This window comes from Corythoichthys intestinalis, chromosome 19, assembly GCF_030265065.1.
Source record: "Corythoichthys intestinalis isolate RoL2023-P3 chromosome 19, ASM3026506v1, whole genome shotgun sequence".
NCBI classification, from domain to species: Eukaryota; Metazoa; Chordata; class Actinopteri; order Syngnathiformes; family Syngnathidae; genus Corythoichthys; species Corythoichthys intestinalis.
The window spans coordinates 2,164,655-2,188,288 of NC_080413.1; the positions used below are offsets into that span (position 1 = coordinate 2,164,655).

Sequence of the window (23,634 nt, forward strand, 5' to 3'; positions counted from 1 at the left end):
GCAAGTTGCCTAGGATCGGTTTATAGACACTGCTGATGAGCTGTAGTCATTGGGAACCCATCCCACATTTCTGTAACAAAACAATCTGACCAGCAGCAGAATGTGACAAAAATCATGCCAGTCGTCATACTAACTTCGCTTGCTGGCTCGCACAGCCACACCACGTCATCACCCCTCAGCGTACATTGTGCACCTAAAACATGGCACCCTCGGTAGGTCAAACCATGTACTATATGCTATAGATTTTTATATCAATAATATGAGTGTTTCTAATAACTAATATTAGTAAAAAAGAACAATTGTGGGTGATTAGGGCCTACAAGTCTTTAAGTCCGAGGTTCCCTTTACTACATGGTCAAGGTATTGGATTGGGACTCGGTATCGGTAGATCCTCCATATCAGGTGATTCGGGTCCAACAATACGACATCCCTAAAATATACTGTACACAAAGTATGCACACATGTTAATGATAAAGTGATAAACTACCGTATTTTTCACACTAATAAGTCGCAGTTTTTTTTTTTTTTTCTCTCCATAGTTTGGCTGGGGGTGCGACTTATACTCAGGAGCGACTTGTGTTTGAAATTATTAACACATTATGATATCATTTCACATGTTATTTTGGCGTTTTGGAGTGACACTGAAGGTTTGGTAAACTTGTTAGCATGTTCTTTATGCTATAGTTATCTGAATAACTTAATAGCTATGGCCACGTTCGCGTTCTGCCTTTGGCAATGTGTGTTCAATTGTATAATGGACTTTTTTATATTGAAATGCATGCTTTTAGTTTGTGGCGCTTTCACGCCCACGTGAGGGCGCACTTGCACTTGGTTACGTGAAGAAGAGCGCTCACACACCAGAAGAAGACCGACAGCTACGTAGCTCTGGCTGAGTGGGCGAGTTAGCGAGAGAAAAACACGGCTGCGAACCTACGTTCATTGTTTATGCTTGTAAAATATCTCTACAGAGGCAACACCTGTGTGTATCCTCTTTTCTGTTGTGTGTTTTCCACCCGCGATCCGTTCCTTTATTCCTTTATTCCTTTATTGTCATTGCAAGCAGAGCAAACAACGAAATTGGAAAGCTACTCCGTGGGACTATAAACCACAAGACTATAAAATAACACACAACTAAAACATCACTGAATAAAAGACAAGAATAAATTATTGTGCAAAAGTCGCTACATAGCAGCATCATGAGGAATTAGTGCTGTTCAGTATTAAGGACGCGGATGGCCCTAGGGAAAAAACTATCTCTGAGTCTAGTTGTACGTGACCTCATCGCCCTATATCTCCTGCCAGAGGGCAACAGTTCAAACAGGTGATGGGCAGTATGGGAAGAGTCTTTAATAATGTTCCTAGCTCTTTTAAGGTGTCGCGCAGCAGCAATGTCCTCCAGAGGTGGCAGAGAGGAGCCAATAATTTTCTCCGCTGCTTTCACCACCCTCTGCAGTGATTTTTTTGTCCGCTACCGAGCAGGTTCCATACCACGTTGGGATGCAGTAGGTGAGGATGGACTCAATAGCTGCTCGGTAGAAGGCAGTCATTAGTTCCTTGCCCGTGTTGTTCCTTCTGAGGCCCCTCAGAAAGTGGAGTCTCTGGCGAGCTTTCCTCACTTTGGCCGAGGAGTTAGCTGACCAGCAGAGGTCATCAGATAGGTGTACGCCGAGGAATTTAAAGGTCTTTACACGCTCCACACGCACTCCGTTTACCCAGAGAGGTGCCGGTTCCAAGGCAGGCACCTTTCTGTAGTCCACTATTAATTCCTTGGTCTTGGTGGAATTCAGAAACAAGTTGTTCTCCGAGCACCACGCTGACAGTCGCTGTACCTCATCTCTGTAGGCGGTTTCGTCTCCTCCGGAGATGAGGCCTGCATTGTTAACGCAGAACTGGATGTATGATAACCAGTGTTGTTAATCTTACTGAAAAAAAGTAATTAATTATAGTTCCAAATTACTTCTCCCAAAAAGTAATTGCGTTAGTAACTCAATTACTTGAATGTAAGAGTAATTAGTTACTTGGCAAAGTAATTGGTGATAATTACTTTTTTTTTTTTCCCTCAAAAAAAAAACACACAAAAAAAAAAAAAAAACATTGGCCACACTATGTGAAGTTTTTTGTGAAGGTTTTTGGTACAATTGGCCCGAGCCCAATTCTTTACCCTAATTTACCCTTTACCCTGAATCAACTGTTAAAAGTTGTTAAAATTGCTCCCATTATTGCATTTGTTCCCTTCTCTCTACTTTCGACATATGAAAGTTTTAAAACTGTTTCATCATTTAAAGATAGATTCAAGTCAAGATTTTGCCGATTTAGAAGTATTTTAGATAAAAAGTTACTTAGATTCGCTAGGAAGGTTCTCTACAACAGAGCCATCCTAAAAAGTCTACTGCTTTAAGATGGCGGCTGTCTACTAACGCATTTAGTGCCATGCAGTGTTGTTAATTTTACTTTAAAAAAGTAATTAATTACAGTTACAAATTACTTCTCCCAAAAAGTAATTGCTTTAGTAACTCAGTTACCTGAATGTAAGAGTAATTAGTTACTTGGCAAAGTAACTAGTGATTTTTTTTTTTTTCTCCCAAAAAAAAAAAAAAAAACAGGTCACACAATGTGAAGCTTAAAGGGCTTGGGGGACAATTGGCCCAAGCCCAATTCTTTACCCTCCACTTAACTAGACACAAGGGTATTGCGATAACTAGCTAGTAACCTTTGCTATGTGTGGAAGTCATTTAAAGTTGTGAATCAATAGTTAAAGTTGTTAAAATTTCTCCCGTTATTGCATTAGTTCCCTTCTGTCTACTTTAAACATGTGTAAGTTTTAAAATTGTTTCATCATTTAAAGATAGATTTAAGTTAAGATTTTGCCGATTTAGGAGCATTTTAGATGAAAAAAAAAATGACTTAGGTTCGCTAGGAAGGATCTCTACATCAGGGCCTTCCTGAGAGGTCTACTGCTTTAAGATGGCGGCTGTTTACAAACGCATGTAGTCCTTAAAACATGTTGGCAATGCAGCAGTGTCTGTCATATGCATCTAAATCTATAATATGATATCTACCGTGTCATGTGGGCGTAGTTTGTCGGCTATGGCTGCAGTCAGGTATTATTGGAGCCATCTAGCATCGCGGTTGCAACGGCGTCTTCCCCACTCCTGCTCTGCTCTCGTCCCCGTGAGTCCGTTTCTCTCAGACTTTTTTTTATTCAACCAACTTAGTAACGCATAGTAACGCACGCCTTTCCCGCCTCAGTAACGGTAACGGCGTTGCCAAGATGAGAAAAGTAATTAATTAGATTACTCATTACTGAAAAAAATAACGCCGTTAGTAACGCCGTTATATTGTAACGCCGTTATTAACAACACTGATGATAACACAGTCTCAGTATATTCTTCCAGGTCCAACACTTAGAGCTAATGCTAGCGAACGCATGCTAACCGTTTGTGTCATGTCATTGCTGTAAAAGCACTAGAGCTGTCCTGACTAGTCGACATAGTCGACGTCATCGATGACGTAAATCCGTTGACGAGCACAACACCCCGTCGACGGCTAATGAAGGTTTAAAGCATGTTGTTCTCTATTGTAATTTTATTAGGGCTGTCAAACGATTAAAATTTTTAATCGAGTTAATTACAGCTTAAAAATTAATTAATCGTAATTAATCGCAATTAATCGCAATTCAAACCATCTATAAAATATGCCATATTTTTCTGTAAATTATATATATATTCTGTAAAATAAATTGTTGGAATGGAAAGATAAGACACAAGATGGATATATACATTCAACATACGGTACATAAGGACTGTAGTGGGCATTTCACTCTACTGTCATTGAAATCTGTCTATGCTGTCCTCACTCCGAAGCGTCTACTTTTTCCAAAGCTAGACAGCTAGTGAACGACGCCTTAATAATTAGACTTCTTCCTTTTTCATCTGATTTATTAATAAAATGGCCTCAAACCACTGTCCTCTTTAGACCGTCGTAAAACTACAAAATAAAAGTACACAAGCATTGCATTAGCAACAACGTTAGCTTAGCACGCTATACAGGTTCACTAAACATAAACAAAAAGCGTCTCATACAAAAAATATAACATTTCGCTTACTAACATAATATGTACATTCTTTACAACAACCATACTTACGGACAAATCTTGTCCAAGGATCATATAAGCACAACATTATCAGCCCGAGACGTCGTGCAGCCATAATGAAGAAAGAAAAGAAGAAAATAATAAACCATGTCGCAAAGCGACCACAAGAGTTCGCTGTTGGACAGCGCAAAAAGCCTTGCTGTAAAACTTACCAAAAGGCAAAATACTTTCTGAGCGGGACATGTGCGTTAATTGCGTCAAATATTTTAACGTGATTAATAAAAAAAATTAATTACCACGCGTTAACGCTATAATTTTGACAGCCCTAATTTTTATATTAAGTTGCCTTTCAAGATGACATGTCTGTTCTATGTGTTGGATTTTATCAAGTAAATTTCCCCAAAAAATGCGACTTATACTCCTGTTCGACTTGTTAATGTTTTTTTTCTCTTCGCTGGGCATTTTATGGCTGGTGCGACTTATACTCAGGCTCGACTTGTAATCCGAAAAATATGGTAATCGAAATTCACATCAGGTGGATAATTGGACACCACACAATTGGACGTCTATAATCTTTTTTTTTTTTTTTAGCATCGGTGTGTGTAGCTGGCGGCCATCTTGGGTAAGGGGACTGGAAACTAGATCTCTAAAAGTAGTTAAAGTGTCGGCTATTTAATCAGTGGCTGCCAATGACGGTGCGAGACGCCTACTGGTGATAAACTCATTGAAATTCACAGCAGAATGATGATTGCACCAAGCAGCTGTCATCAATTCATTTTTTTTCCGGACATTTCCATCAATTTTCCTCAAGTTGCCAGCAAGCGAGCGACGCATATGGCCCAGCCCGTGTCCGAGGTCGCGTTCCACGTCATTCACGCCAAGGCGTCGGGACAATTTGTCCTCGACATTTGGACGTCGACCTCGACGCGACCTCTCTCCATTCGGGCCGGGCAATAACACACACGGTCTGGCGGCGCTGCTGATGTCGGCACATTTGCGCTTTGGGAGCCGAGTTGCTTCACTGGCACTGATTAGCGCTTTTATCCTTCACTCCCCGCCGGCGTCGGCTCGCATACCAATAGGCTCGGCCCCGGCCGGGTTTGGCCACGGCGCGGCCGCCCGGTCCGATACGTGCTGCTGAGCAAATGGAAGGAGGGCGGCGGGGGTGCCAATATGCACGGGGTTATCGCTCAAGTAGAGACAATTACAGCTTTCGTCTTCATTTGGAAAGCCGTGCTGCCGGCTCGTTGGCCCAGATTTGTAATCGTGGCGTCCTTGTGACATTCACACGGCTTGAAATGACCAACGTGAACACTAGGGGTGCCACCAATCTTTACTTTCATTACGGAGGCCGAGAAGTGTCAGGCGAAATGCAAAGTCCAAACGCTTTGCAAATAGAAAAAAAGCACAAACCCCAATTGCAAATGCTTTGCAAAAGAAGAAAAGCATGAATACAAACTACCACAACATGATCCCGAATTCCTGAAGCGCGATTGCAAATTGGCAAAAGCACGAACCCCAATTGCCACAACATGACAGCAAATGGCTCGCACCACGAATGCAAAAGCCTGGACGTCGACGGCAGCCGAATAACAGGAAATTTTTTTGAACGACATATGGCAACTGCCTGTAAACAACTCTGCGGGAACGGCCACACTCGGCACGTCGGCTACAAGTAGCGAGACGGAGAGGAAGTTGGCATTCAAGGGCACGTCGGCGGCTTTCTGACGTGCCCTCCTGAATGAGTCAGAGTCTGAGGAGTGCTGATAAGAGCCCACCGACACGCAGATGGGAGCCTGCGACCGCACACGCTCAAAACAGTGCTTCTGAAAAATAGGATTTGCAAAAAAATAAAAAATAAAGAAAAATCCGATTTATGAACACGTACGTTAATAAGAGGCGGTCAGCCCAGCTGAATTCTCCATTTGCGCCGAATGAGATACTTGCTGTTTCGCGGGGGGACACTTTGCCAAATCAATTCCACGCGTTGGCCGAAAGAAAATGTTGCCACGTTGAGACGTTTTTCCAATTTCCTGACCGCTCCACCCGCCAGGCTTCCTTCTGGGACGCCTCCAGACTAGGGTTGTCCTGATGACAAATTTTTGCAACTGAGTTAAGAGTCAAGATGATTTTCAGGATCTGCCGACAGTGTTTTAAAGTGCCTGTTACACCAAAAAGCATGTTTATTTCATAATACACGCGGTATTTTATGCTCCTGAATGATATGGATCGCTTGGATGTGTGTGGAAGCCATCGCTGTATTTATTTAGTTTTTTGAATCCCGCGCCATGAAAATGAGTGACTTCCGGCTTTGGTCTTGCATTGAGGAGGACGGCGCTGTGACGTGTACGAGAGAAGGAGTCCTCTTCACTAAACAGCAGTACTGTTGTGTATGAGGACTAAGGATTCACTTGATTTTGCGGACTAATACGTTTATTTTCGCATCACGCCAGCCAGACGGCTGCAGAAAAATCTTGCTGTATGTGGGAGAGGCGTGTGCGCCTTTTTGGAGTTTCAAAAGGGTCCCATTCACCGTGGCCAAAACAAGCCCCGCTACTGTGGGACCATTGGACTTACCAGGAAGTTAGTAAACATTGTGTTCTGTATTATGTCAAATACTGGGATCATTTTAATATGTAGGTGGCTTGCATTTTGTGGCTGACATGCATGCGGGGCGGCTATTTTTCGGCACAACACCGGTGGCTTGTCGCACATCCACACGCCGGGAGAGCAATATATTCGGCTTATCGCGCTCATGTGCCCGGTGTTCTGTCAAATTTTCCGACCGATCAGAAATTGCAACTTTGAGTTAAAAGTAGCCGCGAATACAGCGATTACAAAGTAAACACTACAAACTTTCTTTAAATTAAGGACTATTTACTTACGTTTGATCATTGATAGGCATGTAAAAAGCTCTCCTCATGCACATTAGCTGCACGTTAGCTGGACAACAACTGCAGCCGCCCTCCTCCAGAGAACGATCTGTACATTGCTTTCCGGTGAAGACAATCGACAACCCAGTCGTCATGTCAAAACATCCGGGCTAGTTATGTGTGATTTTCCGCTTCAAAGACTTTGAAACATCACTCGGTTCGGGTTAGTATGTCGGCTAGCTGTCACGTCTCTTGGCTTATTTACATTCTCCCAAGCTGGGGAAGGAAAATGACATTAGCCCGATTTAGGTGTCATAAAATATCGTTCGGGAGGTGCGACAGTAAAGGTGAAGTTGACAGTTTTGACCATTATGGAGTAATTTTGCCATGTCGTCCTGAATAGGTGCATTTTTATTATTTCATATTCCATTTAGCACAAGACTGTTATTTGTCATGACCATGCCATTTATTTAGCAGTTACTTGGATAAAAAGAATATCCTGTAAAAATATTGGAATAGAGAGACTGAAACAATGACATTTTGCGGCTCTCTTTGTAGTGTTTTCCTCGTTCTGAATAATTTCCCCTCAACGAGCTGACTGGTCTTTCTTAAGCCATTTATTTAGCTACTGGGGAAAAATACTTGGATAAAAAGAATATCCTGTAAAAATATTGGAGTAGAGAAACTGAAACAGTGACATTTTGCGGCACTCTTCGTCGCGTTTTCCTCGTTCTGCATAATTCCCCCTCAATGGGCTGAATAGTAAAACCGACGAGTCCATTCTCCCCCTGACGTCATCCACTTGTTGGGGACGCTAGAGCCCTACAACGGTAGGCGTGGCTAACCGGCAGATTAAAAGATTAATTTCTAGTCATCTGCGCTTTGCTAAATTGTTGTATATAGTCTAATCGTCTCAAAATATGATTCTAATTCACATAATAATGCTATTTAAGACTTTTTTTTCTCCTGTCCTATGCTCTTTAAGGAGGAGAAACATTATAATTAGCGCTATACGAAAACTTTCCATCGACATTATCGCTGTAAATAGACCTGTTCCTACAATGCACATTTTGGCCAGCGGATGGCGCCCAATTTGCATTGACTTGCTACATCGATGGGATTTCATATCCCAAAGTGGTACCACTAACCGGTCTCAAGATCCCTATTGACAACAAATTGGCTCCCCCTTTCAACAGTGTGTGAGTAATGCATGCAAGACAAATGAAAATGTAGCAATACATACAATGGTACCTCGACTTATGAATTTGGTTCTAGCAGTAAATTCTTAATTTGAAAAATCTGTAAGTAGAGACACGTTTAATCTAGTGCTGTCAAAGATTAAACTTTTTAATCGAGTTAATCACAGCTTAAAAATGAATTAATGGTAATTAATTGCAATTCAAACCATCTCTAAAATATGCCATATTTTTCGGTAAATTATTGTTGGAATGGAAAGATAAGACACAAGACAGATATACATAACATATACATTAACATTCTGTTAAAGTGATCCATGGATAGAAAGACTTGTCGTTCTTAAAAGAGAAATGTTAGTACAAGTTATAGAAATTTTATATTAAAACCCCTCTTAATGTTTTGGTTTTAATAACATATGTAAAATTTTCTATCAAAAAATAAACTCGTAGCTCGCCATTGTTGATGTCAATAATTACACAGTTCTCTTGGTGGTGAAAGCCTGAAACCCATCAAATCAGTCGCACCCAAGCGCCAGCAGAGGGCAGCAAAATACAACAAGTGGACATGATACTGTGCTGTCATTTTAATCTGTTTGAGCTGGGCATGTGCGTTAATTGCGTCAAATATTTTAACGTGATTAATTTTAAAAATTTATTACCGCCCGTTAACGCAATAATTTTGACAGCCCTAATTAAAACCCATCTTAATGTTTTCGTTTTAATAAAATTTGTAAAATTTTCAATCAAAAAAAATAGTAGCTTGCCATTGTTGACGTTGCCGAGCGGTAACGTCACGTGGGCTCCCTGCCGTTCTTCCACAGTGTGTTTAACTACGTAAGGTAGTGATTGAACTACACAAGTTGTCAATGGCGAGTTTTAAATTACTTAGAAATCAAGCCAATGAGTGTGTTTTGTTCCTCGACTGACGCCGTAGTTCCCCGTTTACTGGTTTATCCATTGTACTTCACGGTCATTTGAGTGCTGGCTTCACAACGTACGAGACCTCTGATAGTTTGTATGTTGTGACTAAATATTGCCATCCAGTGTATTTGTTGAGCTAAACGAGAGATAAACAAAATGTTTGAATTAGGGCTGTCAAAATTATCGGGTTAATGGGCAGTAATTAATTTTTTAAATTAATCACGTTAAAATATTTGACGCAATTAACGCACATGCCCCGCTCAAACAGATTAAAATGACAGTGTCATGTCCATTTGTTACTTGTGTTTTTTCGCCCTCTGCTAGCGCTTGGGTGCGACTGATTTTATGGGGTTAAGAACCATTCATGAGCATTGTGTAATTATTGACATCAACAATGGCGAGCTACTAGTTGATTTTTTGTTTGAAAATTTTACAAATTTTATTCAAACGAAAACATTAAGAGGGGTTTTAATATAAAATTTCTATAACTTGTACTAACATTTATCTTTTAAGAACTACAAGTCTTTCCGTCCATGGATCGCTTTAACAGAATGTTGATAATGTTAATGCCATCTTGTTGATTTATTGTTATGATAAACAAATACAGTACTTATGTACAGTATGTTGAATGTATATATCAGTCTTGTGTCTTATCTTTCCATTCCAACAATAATTTACAGAAAAATATGGCATATTTTATAGATGGTTTGAATTGTGATTAATTTTTAAGCTGTGATTAACTATCAAAAATTTTAATCGTTTGACAGCCCTAGTTTGAATAGAGTTTGACCAAAGTCTGAGTAAGTTTTATGTGTATTTGGATAGCCATTTTGATTGGGAATGCCAGTTCTCTTTGCATTTTTGTTTAACTGTGTAAGAATAGGGCCTCATTAGTACAGATTGAAGTGCTTTTCTTTTTGTGAACATTTTTTTTTGAGAGATAGGAATATTATCTTTTTTGTTGTCCTACTTACTACCATCCTACTTACCACGCGTTACAAGTTGCAGTAGGAAATGAGGAGTAGGTAGAACCTTGCGGTCGTGTGCAAATGAGCAATGTATTGCTCGTGTCTCAATCAAGAACTGCTCAGATTTGTAGCCATCAGCTACCTTGCTGTCCGCGAAAATGTGGACACCAGCACGTCTACTGTACATCATTTGATTAGAGTCGTCAAGCAGAGGTTGTGCTAGACTTTTTCGTTGTCTGTCATTTTGACTGACAGGGTCATAAAAATCCGGTCATAATCTATTTTTACCCGTCACTTAAATTTTTAAAATGATGATAATGACATTGTGGTGACCCTTTGTTTGGCATAATTTACCTTCCGTACTTGTGTGTCCATTTGGCCGAGCGCGTTACCGGTGTAGGTTCAAGCGTCTACACCGGCTACGACAGTCACGTGACAGAGACACTTAAGAGCCGCGCGCGTTCCGGCTTGAATAGAGAGTTCACAGAGAGCAGGAGAGCTACAGCGACTGGACACAGCAATTGAAGCTAACAATTGGGGCTACATAAATTTAATGGATGGAAATCCTGCCCAAAACGTACAGTTGTGGTCAAAAGTTTACATACACTTGTGAATAACAATGTCATGGCTCTCTTGAGTTTCCAGTTATTTCTACAACTCAGATTTTTCTCTGATAGAATGATTGGAACAGATACTTCTTTGTCACAAAAACATTCATGAAGTTTGGTTCTTTTATGACTTTATTATGGGTGAACAGAAAAAAAGTGATCAAATCTGCTGGGTCAAAAATATACATACAGTAGCGCTAATATTTGGTAACATGTCCCTTGGCCATTTTCACTTCAATTAGGCGCTTTTGGTAGCCATCCACAAGCTTTTGGTTGAATCTTTGACCACTCCTCTTGACAGAATTGGTGCAGTTCAGTTAAATTTGATGGCTTTCTGACATGGACTTGTTTCTTCAGCATTGTCCACAAGTTCTCAATGGGGTTTAAGTCAGGCCATTCGAAAACCTTAATTCTAGTCTGATTTAACCATTCCATTACCACTTTTGATGTGTGTTTGGGGTCATTGTCCTGTTGGAACACCCAACTGCGCCCAAGACCCAATCTTCGGGCTGATGACGTTAGGTTATCTTGAAGAATTTGAAGGTAATCCTCCTTCTTCATTATCCCATTTACTCTCTGTAAAGCACCAGTTCCACTGGCAGCAAAACAGCCCCACAGCATAATACTACCACCACCGTGCTTGACGGTAGGCATGGTGTACTTGGGGTTAAAGGCCTCACCTTTTCTCCTCCAAACATATTGCTGGGCATTGTGGCCAACAAGCTCGATTTTTGTTTCGTCTAAGCACAGAACTTTCCTCCAGAAGGTCTTATCTTTGTCCATGTGATCAGCAGCAAACTTCAGTCGAGCCTTAAGGTGCCGCTTTTGGAACAAGGGCTTCCTTCTTGCACGGCAGCCTCTCAGTCCATGGAGATGCAAAACACGCTTGACTGTGGACACTGACACCTGTGTTCCAGCAGCTTCTAATTCTTGGCAGATCTGCTTTTTGGTGATTCTCGGTTGAATCTTCACCCTCCTGACCAATTTTCTCTCAGCAGCAGGTGATAGCTTGCGTTTTCTTCCTGATCGTGGCAGTGACAAAACAGTGCCATGCACTTTATACTTACAAACAATTGTTTGCACTGTTGCTCTTGGGACCTGCAGCTGCTTTGAAATGGCTCCAAGTGACTTTCCTGACTTGTTCAAGTCAATGATTCGCTTTTTCAGATCCATGTTAAAGCAGGGCGGTAAACCGAAAATTTACCGTCACAGAAATTCTTCACAATGACCGACGTAATTTTGACCATGTCGGTAAATTCGGTAATTTAATAAAACAAGAAAATATAGTCTTTTTATCCCGCTTTGACGCCGTGTTGTTTGGCTATGTTCATTCCCCTTTAAGAAAGCAGACAGTGTGCTTACGTATGGAGTCATGTGGTTTTCAGGAAGCCAATCAAACAGAAGCCCGGTAGGCTAACACTAGCAGCTAACGCTACAAGTAAACGGGATGGAGTCAGGCTTAAGTTAGCTTCGCCAGACTTTCACCCGACATAAAGTAAACTCTTGGCGGGTCCCAGACGGGCTTTCACCCGCTGTCCTCCCTGGTTCTAAATATAGTCTTTTTATCCTGCTTTGACCCTGTGTTGTTCGGCTATGTTCATTCCCCTTTAAGAAAGCAGACAGTGTGCTTACGTATGGAGTCACGTGGTTTTCAGGAAGCCAATCAAACAGAAGCCCGGTAGGCTAACGCTAGCAGCTAACACTACAAGTAAACGGGATGGAGTCTGGCTTAAATTAGCTTCGCCAAACTTTCACCCGAAATAAAGGAAACTCTTGGCGGGTTCCAGACGGGCTTTCACCTGCTGTCCTCCCTGGTTCTCACGATATCAGGAGAGGATGCTTTCTTCTGGTAGCCATGCCACAGGCTAACGCTAGCGGCTAACAAGGGCTACAAATGAACGTGAAAGAGTCGGACAGTGGCTCTAACCTTGTCGAAACGGCTGAAATTAATGAGTGGACTGGGCACAGCTATTTTTCTGTATGTGTTTGCTTTATTCTGCTATCATAAAACCTTAAATGTTTCATTGGCATCAGAGCAATACAGCTTTAATCTGGTTGTGTCTGTGTGTGGGTGCATGTATTAAAAAATGTTTTGGAAAAATAAATAAATAAATAAACTGAAACCTTGACATTAACTCTTGTGTTGAATAATTATGTCACAGCAGCCATTACCAATAAGTTGTCTGAAGTGTACTGTTAAAGCTGCAAGTCATTTGTGTTAGAATGACATGTTTGCACAGTCGTCATATTGATTTTTATAATGTTGTACATTTTTCAAGTCAAACAAGCTGTTATAAATGTTCACACTAGAATTCTTATTGTTTACAAGATTTTTTTTAATACTTAATGTTTAGACTGCATGTGCAATTGTTAAATTGAAAGCTGGTTTAATAAATTTAACGAGAAATGGTTAATTTGTATTCCATGCATTGATTCAAATTTTCAAATTGTATAACAGTCTGCTTGGGCGAATTTATCGTCATTTATCGTTATCGAGGTAAATCTGCTCAATTTATCGCGATACGTACTTAAGGCCATATCGCCCAGCCCTAATCCATGTATGTATATTTTTGACCCAGCAGATTTGATCACTTTTTCTGTTCACCCATAATAAAGTCATAAAAGAACCAAACTTCATGAATGTTTTTAGTGACAAAGAAGTATCTGTTCCAATCACTCTATCGGAGAAAAATCAGAGTTGTAGAAATAACTGGAAACTCAAGAGAGCCATGACATTATGTTCTTCACAAGTGTATGTAAACTTTTGACCACAACTGTATTTGTGTTCCTCCAATGAGTTATTTTTTTCCAATGTAAAAACGTGCCGTGACACAGAAAAGGTTGAAAAACACTGCACTAGACTATAAGCCGCAGGTGTTTACATATTATGGAAACCTTCAAACCAAAAGACATGCAAAGTGGGTGAAAAAAGTAGCGTCGAAAATGACTGTATACTAAAATTGTACACCCTATAGATGCAGGCAAGCGCTCTCAGATGTAAGTGTAAAACCGCGAAAAGGGCCTCGAGAGCTGAGAGGATGCTTTTGTCCTGTTTCAGTGTGTAGTTGTGCATGTGTACAGTAATACCTCACCTCACAAACAGCCCCCCTCCTCGCCGCCCGCCACCGCTGGAAACAAAGAGCATGGACTGTTACACGCAGAGCCGCTATCCTGCGCCATCTGGGAAAGGATAGAGAAAATGAACACATTAGACATGTGGAGGTGAAGAGAGAAAAGGGGGGGGAAAAAACCGTCATGATAGCGATCCACTGCGGGCAGCTCGCATGAAAACGAGCCACGGATGACACGAGCGGGCCGGCGTTTATCTGCCGCCTGTGTTGCGTTATGCATTATGCATGCCGGAGGAGAGAGCGGCGCCGCTCTCAAATTTGATGGCGCTTTCACTCGGGGCTGACGCAACATCCGCCACGGTGAAAATATTACACATTTTGGAATCAGCTCCCTTGGGGAGGGCTTTGTCGACACTAGTGCCAATTCACTTACTGCGACGCCCATAGACGTCCAATCCATTCGGAGGCACCCGCCCCTTAGGGCGACGCCGCACACTGACAGATGAAGGAAAACAAAAGGTGTGCAAGGCTGTCGTTATTCGGAAAGTGAGGCGTGAGGAGACGGAAGGCGCAGTTCTCGCCTGAGGCTTTAACATTTGCCACCTGCACAATTGCTTAAAAACAAAGATGATGTCAATTGAGGGAAATGGTTACTAAACTGAGGGAACAAAATGTTAAACTGAGGGATCAGATTATTAAATTTAGGGACTATATTGCTAAATTGTGAGCACAAATGAATAAATTGATAGTATAGATTACTAAATGGAGGATGTGGATTACTTACAGTGGTATGAAAAAGTATCTGAACCTTTTGGAATTTCTCACATTTCTGCATAAAATCACCATCAAATGTGATCAAAGCTTTGTCAAAATCACACAGATGAAAAAAAACTCTGCTTTAACTGAAACCACCCAAACATTCATAGGTTTCCATGTTTTAATGAGAACAGTATGCAAATAATAACAGAAAGGGGAAAAATAAGTAAGCGAACTATCATATTTAATAGAGATGTCCCGATCGATCGGGAGGGTCCGATCACGTCATTTTCAAAGTATCGGAATCGGCAAAAAAATATCGGCCATGCCTTTTTTTAATATATATATATTTTTTAAATTAAATCGTTTTCTAATTGTATTTAACGTTACAGACATAATATGTTACACTCGTCCAGAGTCTTTAGTTTAGGCTTAAGGTAGGGTTATCAAATTTATCCCGATAATGGCGGTAATAAGTTTTTTAAAAAATGTATCACGTTAAATTATTTAACGCAGATAATGCATGCATTGCACGACCCTCTCACGCATTGTCGCACTCAAACTGGTGCCATTTTACCTATATAGAGAGATAAAAGGCAGCGTAAAATGAGTAGAGTGAATTTTGGCAGCCTTTGGAGGCTTATTTTAATTGGCTAAAGCCTTACAAACCCTCTCCCTACGATTAGAAATATCATGGGAAGCATTGTGGGGAAGCAAGGTAGCAATTGATCTTTTTCTTAACACCTTATTTTATTTCCCAACGCAGAGAAGATATATCAATTGGTAGCACTACGCACAGTCATGGTTCCACTTCCCATCATGCATTAGGGCATGGCTACAGTATCATTTACTGAAAGCTCAACAAATACACTAGATAGCAATATTTAGTCACAATATACAAAGTCTTCCTATCCGTGGATCCCTCTCACAGAAAGAATGTTAATAATGTAAATGCCATCTTGAGGATTTATTGTCATAATAAACAAATACTGTATGTTGAATGTATATATTCATCCGAGTTGTATTCATTTTTTTCTTAATGCATTGCCAAAATGTATATGATCGGGAAAAATTATCGGGACTGATTGGAATTGAATCGGGAGCAAAAAAAAAACAATCGGATCGGGAAATATCGGGATCGGCAGATACTCAAACCAAAACGATCGGGATTGGATCGGGAGCAAAAAAAAACATGCTCAGAACAACCCTAATATTTAACTCATTTGCTCCTGAAAACGTATAAATACTAGGTAGTGAGGTGTGAGGAGAGGGAAGGCGCAGTTCTCGCCTGAGGCTTTAACATTTGCCACCTGCACAATTGCCTAAAAACAAAGATGATGTCAATTGAGGGAAATGGTTACTAAACTGAGGGATCAGATTATTGAATTTAGGGAATATATTGCTAAATTGTGAGCACAGATGAATAAATTGATGGTATAGATTACTAAATAGAGGATGTAGATTACTTACAGTGGTATGAAAAAGTATCTGAACCTTTTGGAATTTCTCACATTTCTGCATAAAATCACCATTAAATGTGATCAAAGCTTTGTCAAAATCACACAGATGAAAAAAAAACTCTGCTTTAACTGAAACCACCCAAACATTCATAGGTTTTCATATTTTAATGAGAATAGTATGCAAATTAGGGTTGTTCCGATCATGTTTTTTTGCTCCCGATCCGATCCCGATCGTTTTAGTTTGAGTACCTGCCGATCCCGATATTTCCCGATCCGATTGCTTTTTTTTGCTCCCGATTCAATTCCAATCATTCCCGATAATTTTTCCCGATCATATACAGTACATTTTGGCAATGCATTAAGAAAAAAATGAATAAAACTCTGACAAATATATACATTCAACATACAGTACATAAGTACTGTATTTGTTTATTATGACAATAAATCCTCAAGATGGCATTTACATTATTAACTTTCTTTCTGTGAGAGGGATCCACGGATAGAAAGACTTGTAATTCTTAAAAGGATAAATGTGACTTTGTATATTGTGACTAAATATTGCCATCTAGTGTATTTGTTGAGCTTTCAGTAAATGATACTGTAGCCATTTAACTGTTCTGCCCAAATGTATGATGGGAAGTGCAACCATCGCTGTACGTTGTGGCACCAATTGATATATCTTCTCTGCGTTGGCCAATAACATAGGGTGTTAAGAAAAAGATCAACTACTACCTTTCTTCCCCACATTGCTTCCCACGATATTTCTAATTGTTGAGAGAGGGATAGTAAGGCTTTAGCCAATTAAAAAAAAGCTCCAAAGGCTGCCAAAATTCACTCTACTCATTTTACGCTGCCTTTTAGCTCTATATATAGGTAAAACGGCACCATTACAGATTGAGCGCGACAATGCGTGAGTGGGTCGTACAGCGCATGCATTAATCGCGTTAAATATTATAACGTGATTAATTTTTTAAAAATTCATTAACGCCGTTATCAGGATAAATTTGATAACCCTACCTTAAGCTTAAAGACTCTGGATGAGTGTAACATATTATGTCTGTAACGTTAAATACAATTAGAAAACGATTTAATTGATTAAAAAAAAAAAAATATATATATATATGTATAGATATATATTAAAAAAGAAGGCATGGCCGATATTTTTTGCCGATTCCGATACTTTGAAAATGACGTGATCGGACCCGATTGATCGGGACGCCGATCGATCGGGACATCTCTATAGCAAATAATGACAGAAAGGGGAAAGATAAGTAAGTGAACCATTATATTTAACTCATTTGCTCCCGAAAACGTATAAATACTAGGGCTGTCAAAATATCGTGTTAACGGGCGGTAATTAATTTTTTAAATTAATCACGTTTAAATATTTGACGCAATTAACGCACATGCCTCGCTCAGATTAAAATGACAGAACAGGTTCATGTGCACTTGTTACTTGTGTTTTGTCACCCTCTGCTGGCGCTTGGGTGCGACTGATTTTATGACCATGAGAATTGTGTAATTATTGACATCGACAATGGCGACCTACTAGTTTATTTTTTGTTTGAAAATTTTACAAATTTCATTAAAACCAAAACATTAGGAGGGGTTTTAATATATAATTTCTATAACTTGTACTAACATTTATCTTTTAAGAACTAGTCTTTCTATCCATGGATCGCTTTAACAGAATGTTAATGCCATCTTGTTGATTTATTGTTATAATAAACAAATACAGTGCTTATGTACCGTATGTTGAATGTATATCTCCATCTTGTCTTATCTTTCCATTCCAACAATAATTTACAAAAAAATATGGCATATTTTATAGATGGTTTGAATTGCGATTAATTACGATCAATTAATTTTTAAGCTGTAATTACCTCAATTAAAAAAATGTAATTGTTTGACAGCCCCATTTTATATACTTAATGTTTAGACTGCATGTACAATTGTTAAATATGTTAAATTGAAAGTTGGTAAATAAATCAACGGCAAACAGTTTATTAGTATTTCATGCATTGATTCAGATTTTCAAATTATATAACAGTCTGCTTGGGCCAATTTACCGTCTTTTATTGTTATCGAGGTAAATCTGCTCAATTTACCGTGATACGTACTTAAGGCCATATCGCCCAGCTCTAATGTGAAGCACTGTACCTTAACGTTTTTGACTAGACCTTTTTCAAGCAACACATTTGGCTAAATTAACACAGGCTTTTATAAAAGAAAGACTCGATTCCCATTTTGCCTCATAAAAAAGTTTGAACTCGTTTTCATTCTTTAGATATGAGCAGTTTAACAATCAGCATTGTTTATTGGTCTTTAGCAGTGAATGAGCAGTTTAACAAACAGCATTGTTTATTGGTCTTTAGTAGTGAATGAGTTCGATATAAACTTACCAAAACAACGTAACGTAAACTGTACCGAGAGAACACGAAGGAGCATGGACAAGAAAGTAGCAGGATGATAGCAACGCCAACGTCAACAAATGGCAAGCACTGAAAGAAAACCATAAACACATAGAAGAACACCTGGACATGATGAGTAAAAGAGAGATGGTGATTGGCTAAAGGACAGGTGCAAAGGTAGGAAGTAAAACACATCAAGAAACAAAAAAAAAAGTTATGAATATTGTAATAAATATTGTTTTTACTTGACTTCCTCCTTTGCTATCGACTTGCTGGACCTATAAAAGGTATGATAGCATGACAAAAAAACAAAAACAAACGAACAAAACACTGTAAAAACTAGCATAGCGGTCCCGCTCGTCTCCTATTGGACGCGGCTATAGCATGGCGCTTCCCAGCTAGTCTCTCCATTGGCCGGCCGGCCAAGAACACCGAGCGGAGGGGGCGGGACTACAGCGGGCACTTTAAATGCGGCGGACGCTTGAGGAGCCGAAGTGTCGCTTGGGCAGGCGCGAGACAGACCCGGACGCAGAGGCGACAAAAGTGCAAAGAGGAGCGAGAAAGCGCCTCGGGACGCGCTCATGGAAGTCAAGGATATTTAAGCACCTGCCTGGGGGGCGCACAGGTATTCTCCTTTGGGGTTGCGTCAAAGAAGCGCACGTTGTCGGTCCGTCGCTCATCACGGGCGTCTTTGTTGACGCAGGGTCCGCGCGTGTTTTTTCCCCCCTCTCTTTTCAGTGACGCCTGTGTTTCTCCCCTCTCAGACACCGCAGTCCATGCCTCTGCCTTGCCGGGTCCTTGATGGGAAACCAACTGGACCGGATCACCCACCTCAACTACAGCGAGCTGCCCACGGGGGATCCGTCCGGGCTGGAGAAGGACGAGCTGCGCGTCGGCGTCGCCTACTTCTTCTCCGACGAGGAGGAGGAGGCGGGGGACGAACGCACGCCGTCCGACTGCGGCTTCGGCAAGGAGCTGAGCCCGGCCGACGAGGAGGAGCCGGAGCCGGAGGAGGACGGCAACGGCGGTGGGGGATTCTCCCTGAGCGAGGTGGAGTACTCGGCTTTCCGCGCGCAGGAGTGCATCTTCTCCAAGCTGCGAGAGAACCAGGACCTGGACGTGTACGCGGCCAGCACTTTGCTGGGCGTCTGCAAGCCGGGCGACCTGCTGGAGCTGGTGGCCGCCGCGCAACCGCCGCACTGGGCCGTGTGCGAGCGCGACGGCCGGGTCATCCACCTGCACAAGGGCGAGATCCGGCGGGACGGCCTGCTTGAGGCGTGCAACGGACGCCGCGGGAGGATCGCCAACAGCCGCTACCGCTACCGACCGCTGCCCGCCGACCTGGTGGTGCAGAACGCCGCGGGCCACGTGGGCCTGCGGAGCGACGAGATCTGCTGGAGCGACTCGGAAAGTTTCGCCGCCTGGTGCCGCTTCGGCAAGCGGGAGTTCAAGGCGGGCGGCGAGGCGCACTCGGCCGAGCAGCAGTACGTCCTCAAGGTGCGCCTGGCCGGGCGCGGCGTGCACACGCTCGGCTTTCGCAGCTTGGAGGACATGATCCGCGAGAGGCGACGGATGGACGCCAGCGGGATTCTCCGAGAACTCTCCAAGGACTGACGGATCGGACCCGACCCGACCGGAACGGACCGGGGATTCCCTTTCATAACTGCGCGCGGACCTGTTGGCTTTGGACCACGCCGCGATGCGTTCAAAGACCGCCGTGGAGACGAGACGACCCCCACCTTAACTCGTTCGCGGCCATTGACAAGGCGTTCAGTTTGAACCGGGAGAGAAGGATCATATTCCGTTGACGGCGACGGACGTCCAATTTGAACCGGGAGAGTAAAGGATCCTATTCCAGTGCCATTAACGGCTATGGATGTCCAATTTGAATGAGCACATTCTTGTGCCATTGACTGTGACAGACGTCTTTTTTTGACTGGCTTTGGACCTCACCGCGATGTGTTTAAAGACCTCGGACGTGCTGTGGAATGTGGAACCGTGGAAACAAAACAACCCCCACCTTAACTCGCTCGCTGCCATTGACGGTAATAGACGTCGAATTTGAAACGGGAGTAAAAATATCGTGTTCCAGTGCCAGTGACGTCAAAAGATGTAATGAGTATCTTCCAGTGCCATTGACGAGGACTGACGTCCAATTGGAACTGGGAAAGAGAAGAATCGTGCTCCAGTCCTACTGATGGAAATAGGCGTCCATTTTGAAACGTGAGCATAAATGAGCATATTCCAGTGCCATTGACGGAGGTGGACGTCCAATTTGAACAAGGGGAGAAAGATCCAGTGCCACTGGTCCAATTTGAAATTGCGTTGTTCTTGTACCATGTCTAATTCAAGAGTAAAGGATAAAATGCCGGTGCCATTGACGGCTAGGGATGTCCAATTTGAACTGGGATTGCACAAGAATCATATGCCAGCGCCATTGACAGGGTTAGAAGTCCAATTTGAACTGGGAGAGAAGGATCACGTTCCAGTGCCACTGACGTCGGAAAACGTCCAGATTCTTTTAAACTGTGAGGACTGGCTGTGAAGTTTCACTGCCATTGACGGCGCTAGCTAGAACATCTAGGAACGTCAATGGCAGCCAACGAGGAGAGTGACTGAGTGCCATGTAAGGAACGATCGCTGCTAGCCCCTCTCCGAGTCCAAGTGGATTGGACGTCTATCCCAGTCAATAGCAGTGAATGAGCTAAAAAAGCCACCCCCTCTCATGACTTATTTTTGCCTTGATTTCCCCCTGGATGCTGGATTTTTCGGAATACAACTGCGCCCCCCTATTTTTTTAGCTTTAAGACTTCCTCTCACGGTCACACATAAGCTGCCTAAAAACAGAGAAAAAAAGAAGCGCCACTTCTCGCCATATAACGACAACATACCGCAACGGATGTGTGTAAAAACAAAATGTATTTCTTTATTTTTGTATTTGCGTTGAGTGGATTTTCGAGCCCCTGATCTTTTTTTTTCTTTTGGTTGAAATAAATGGAGGTTGAAATATGAAAACAAGTCCAGCAGGTGTTATTAGGTTTGCACACAAACACGCTAGCGCGATTACTCACCGTATGAATTATTAATATCTGGCTGACCTGCCCGGGGCGTGATAGGCTTCATATATCTTTGCATATTTGAGAGGAAACAGTCATTTACATGGGAGGAATCCAAGTGGAATTTATGCGGGTGTAGCGTTGGGGTTTTTTCATTAAAGATGATGAGCGTCATGTTGTTTCCAGGGGATGAAGGTAATCTTGTTTAATGCTCGCATGGCTTGACGGCGGGTGAATGCGCATGGAAGGTTTTGCTGTGCTATTGTGGGGGTGTCGGGTTTGAATCTGGAGTCGTTTGAAAAAATGATTAGTTTTGATGGTACCGTAACGTTCTACTTTTTTCCCTCATTTTGAATCCTGCAACTTAATTCTTGATTTATTTGAGTTAAGAGGTAACATTTTATTCGACATAAGACCAAATGAACCAACATTAAGCTTTGAACCAATTAGCAACAAAGCTTAATTGCTTTAAGAAGCTTCATTTAGCTATCACTGCGCCCTTGGGGGAGACAGTCAACCTCTGCTGCCACCTGCTGTCAACAATGTTGTCGTCCAACATGCGTCCTAGCATGCATTGCAGTGCTACAGATGTAAATATCAATCAAAATTCATGTTCTGTGCTAATTATTTCTTCAGTTACTGTTCCAGTTTCATTAATTGCTAGTTATGGTATTTGGTAACACTTTGACAGTGGCACTATTAGATTGTCATAAGACCATCATAATTATGACATGCCTCGTCCTGCAACAATTAATCGATTAACTGGAGTAATTCGATTAGAAAAAAGATTAGAATTAAAATTTGCTGCTTCGAGTATTCGTTTAATTAAAGTGGCGTTGTAATGGTTTGTTTTGAAAATGTTTGCATTTAGTTTGATTGATTTGGGTGGATACACTGCCCTCTAGTGGCAACAGTTACCATGACATAACTCATTTCACATAGCTGAATCCAGCTGCTCCCTGTTAAGACCAACACTAGCTAAGTTTTTGTTTGAGCTATTTTTTTTTAATGCATTCGTAATTTAGCCGTTTTTTTGTCAAAATATGTGTTTGGACCATTTGTTATGAGCATTGTAAAAACAAAAAAGTGTTAGCATTTTATATAATTTAAGCTAGCAGACTTTTGCTATGTAAGTAAGCCGATTGTTCTTTTGTTGCACTTAGATCCCCATTTATTTTTTTTATACCGTTTGAGGCTCAGCTCAGGTATTTTAATTTTTAATGTTTCTTATCTGACAACTACAGTTGTTCATCGATTAATCGACTACTAAAATACCCCATAGCTGCAGCCCTATAAGACTGTCATAAAACCAAATGAACCACCATGAAGCTTTGAGCCAATTGTCAGCAAAGCTTCATTGCTTTAAGAAGCTTCATTGGCCATCACTTCTTTCTTGGGGGAGACAGTCAACCTCTGCTGCCACCAGCTATCAACATTGTTGTCATCCAACATGCCTTCTGGCATGCATCGCAGCGCTACAGATGTAAATAACAATCATAATTCATGTTCTGTGCTAATTATTTCTTCAGTTACTGTTTCAGTTGTTTCATTAATTGCTAGCTATGATATTTGGAAACAGAATATTTGACAGTGGCATTATAACACCATCGTAATTATGACATGAATAGTGCTGCAACGATTAATCGGTTAATTCAATTCGATTAGAAAAGAATTAAATTTTGCTGCTTCGAGTATTCGTTTAATTAAAGTGGCGTTGTAATGGTTTGTTTTGAAAGTGTTTGCATTTAGTTTGATTGATTTGGGTGGCTACACTACCTTCTAGTGGCAACAGTGAATATGCCATAACTCGTCTAACATGGCTGAATCCAGCTGCTCCCTGTTAAGACCAACCTAAGCTAAGTATTTGTTTGAGCTAATGTTTTTTTAATGCATTCGTAATTTACTGTATAGGTCTATTTAGCCGTTTGGTTGCGGGAATATGTGTTTGAAGCATTTGTTAAGAACATTGTAAAAAAAAATAAATAAATAAAAAAGTTTGCATTTTATAGCATCTATGCTAGTGGACTTTTGGTATGTAAGTTAGCCAATTGTTCTTTTCTAGATCCTTATTTATTTTTTAATATCGTTTGAGGCTCAGCTCAGGTATTTTAGTTTTTAATGTTCCTTATCAGATTACTCGAATGTTCAAACTAACTACAGTAGTTCATCGAATAATCGACTACTAAAATACTCGATAGCTGCAGCCCTATAAGACTGTCAT

General features: G+C 41.3%; 1 protein-coding gene across 3 annotated transcripts in view; it reads left to right on the forward strand.

The window, feature by feature from the left end:
- Nucleotides 1-23,343, forward strand: part of lratd1 (LRAT domain containing 1) — a 49,667-nt gene extending 26,324 nt beyond the window's left edge. For 2 of the 3 annotated variants that reach the window (XM_057822899.1, XM_057822900.1), the window contains exon 2: nt 19,122-23,343. In XM_057822899.1, the coding sequence (XP_057678882.1) occupies nt 19,159-19,971 (813 nt within the window). In that variant the 5' untranslated portion in view covers nt 19,122-19,158 and the 3' untranslated portion in view covers nt 19,972-23,343. Of the gene's footprint in view, nt 1-18,833; nt 18,983-19,121 lie in introns of those variants that run through there. The other variant, XM_057822898.1, reaches the window with a different exon arrangement.
- Nucleotides 23,344-23,634: the final 291 nt, after the last annotated feature.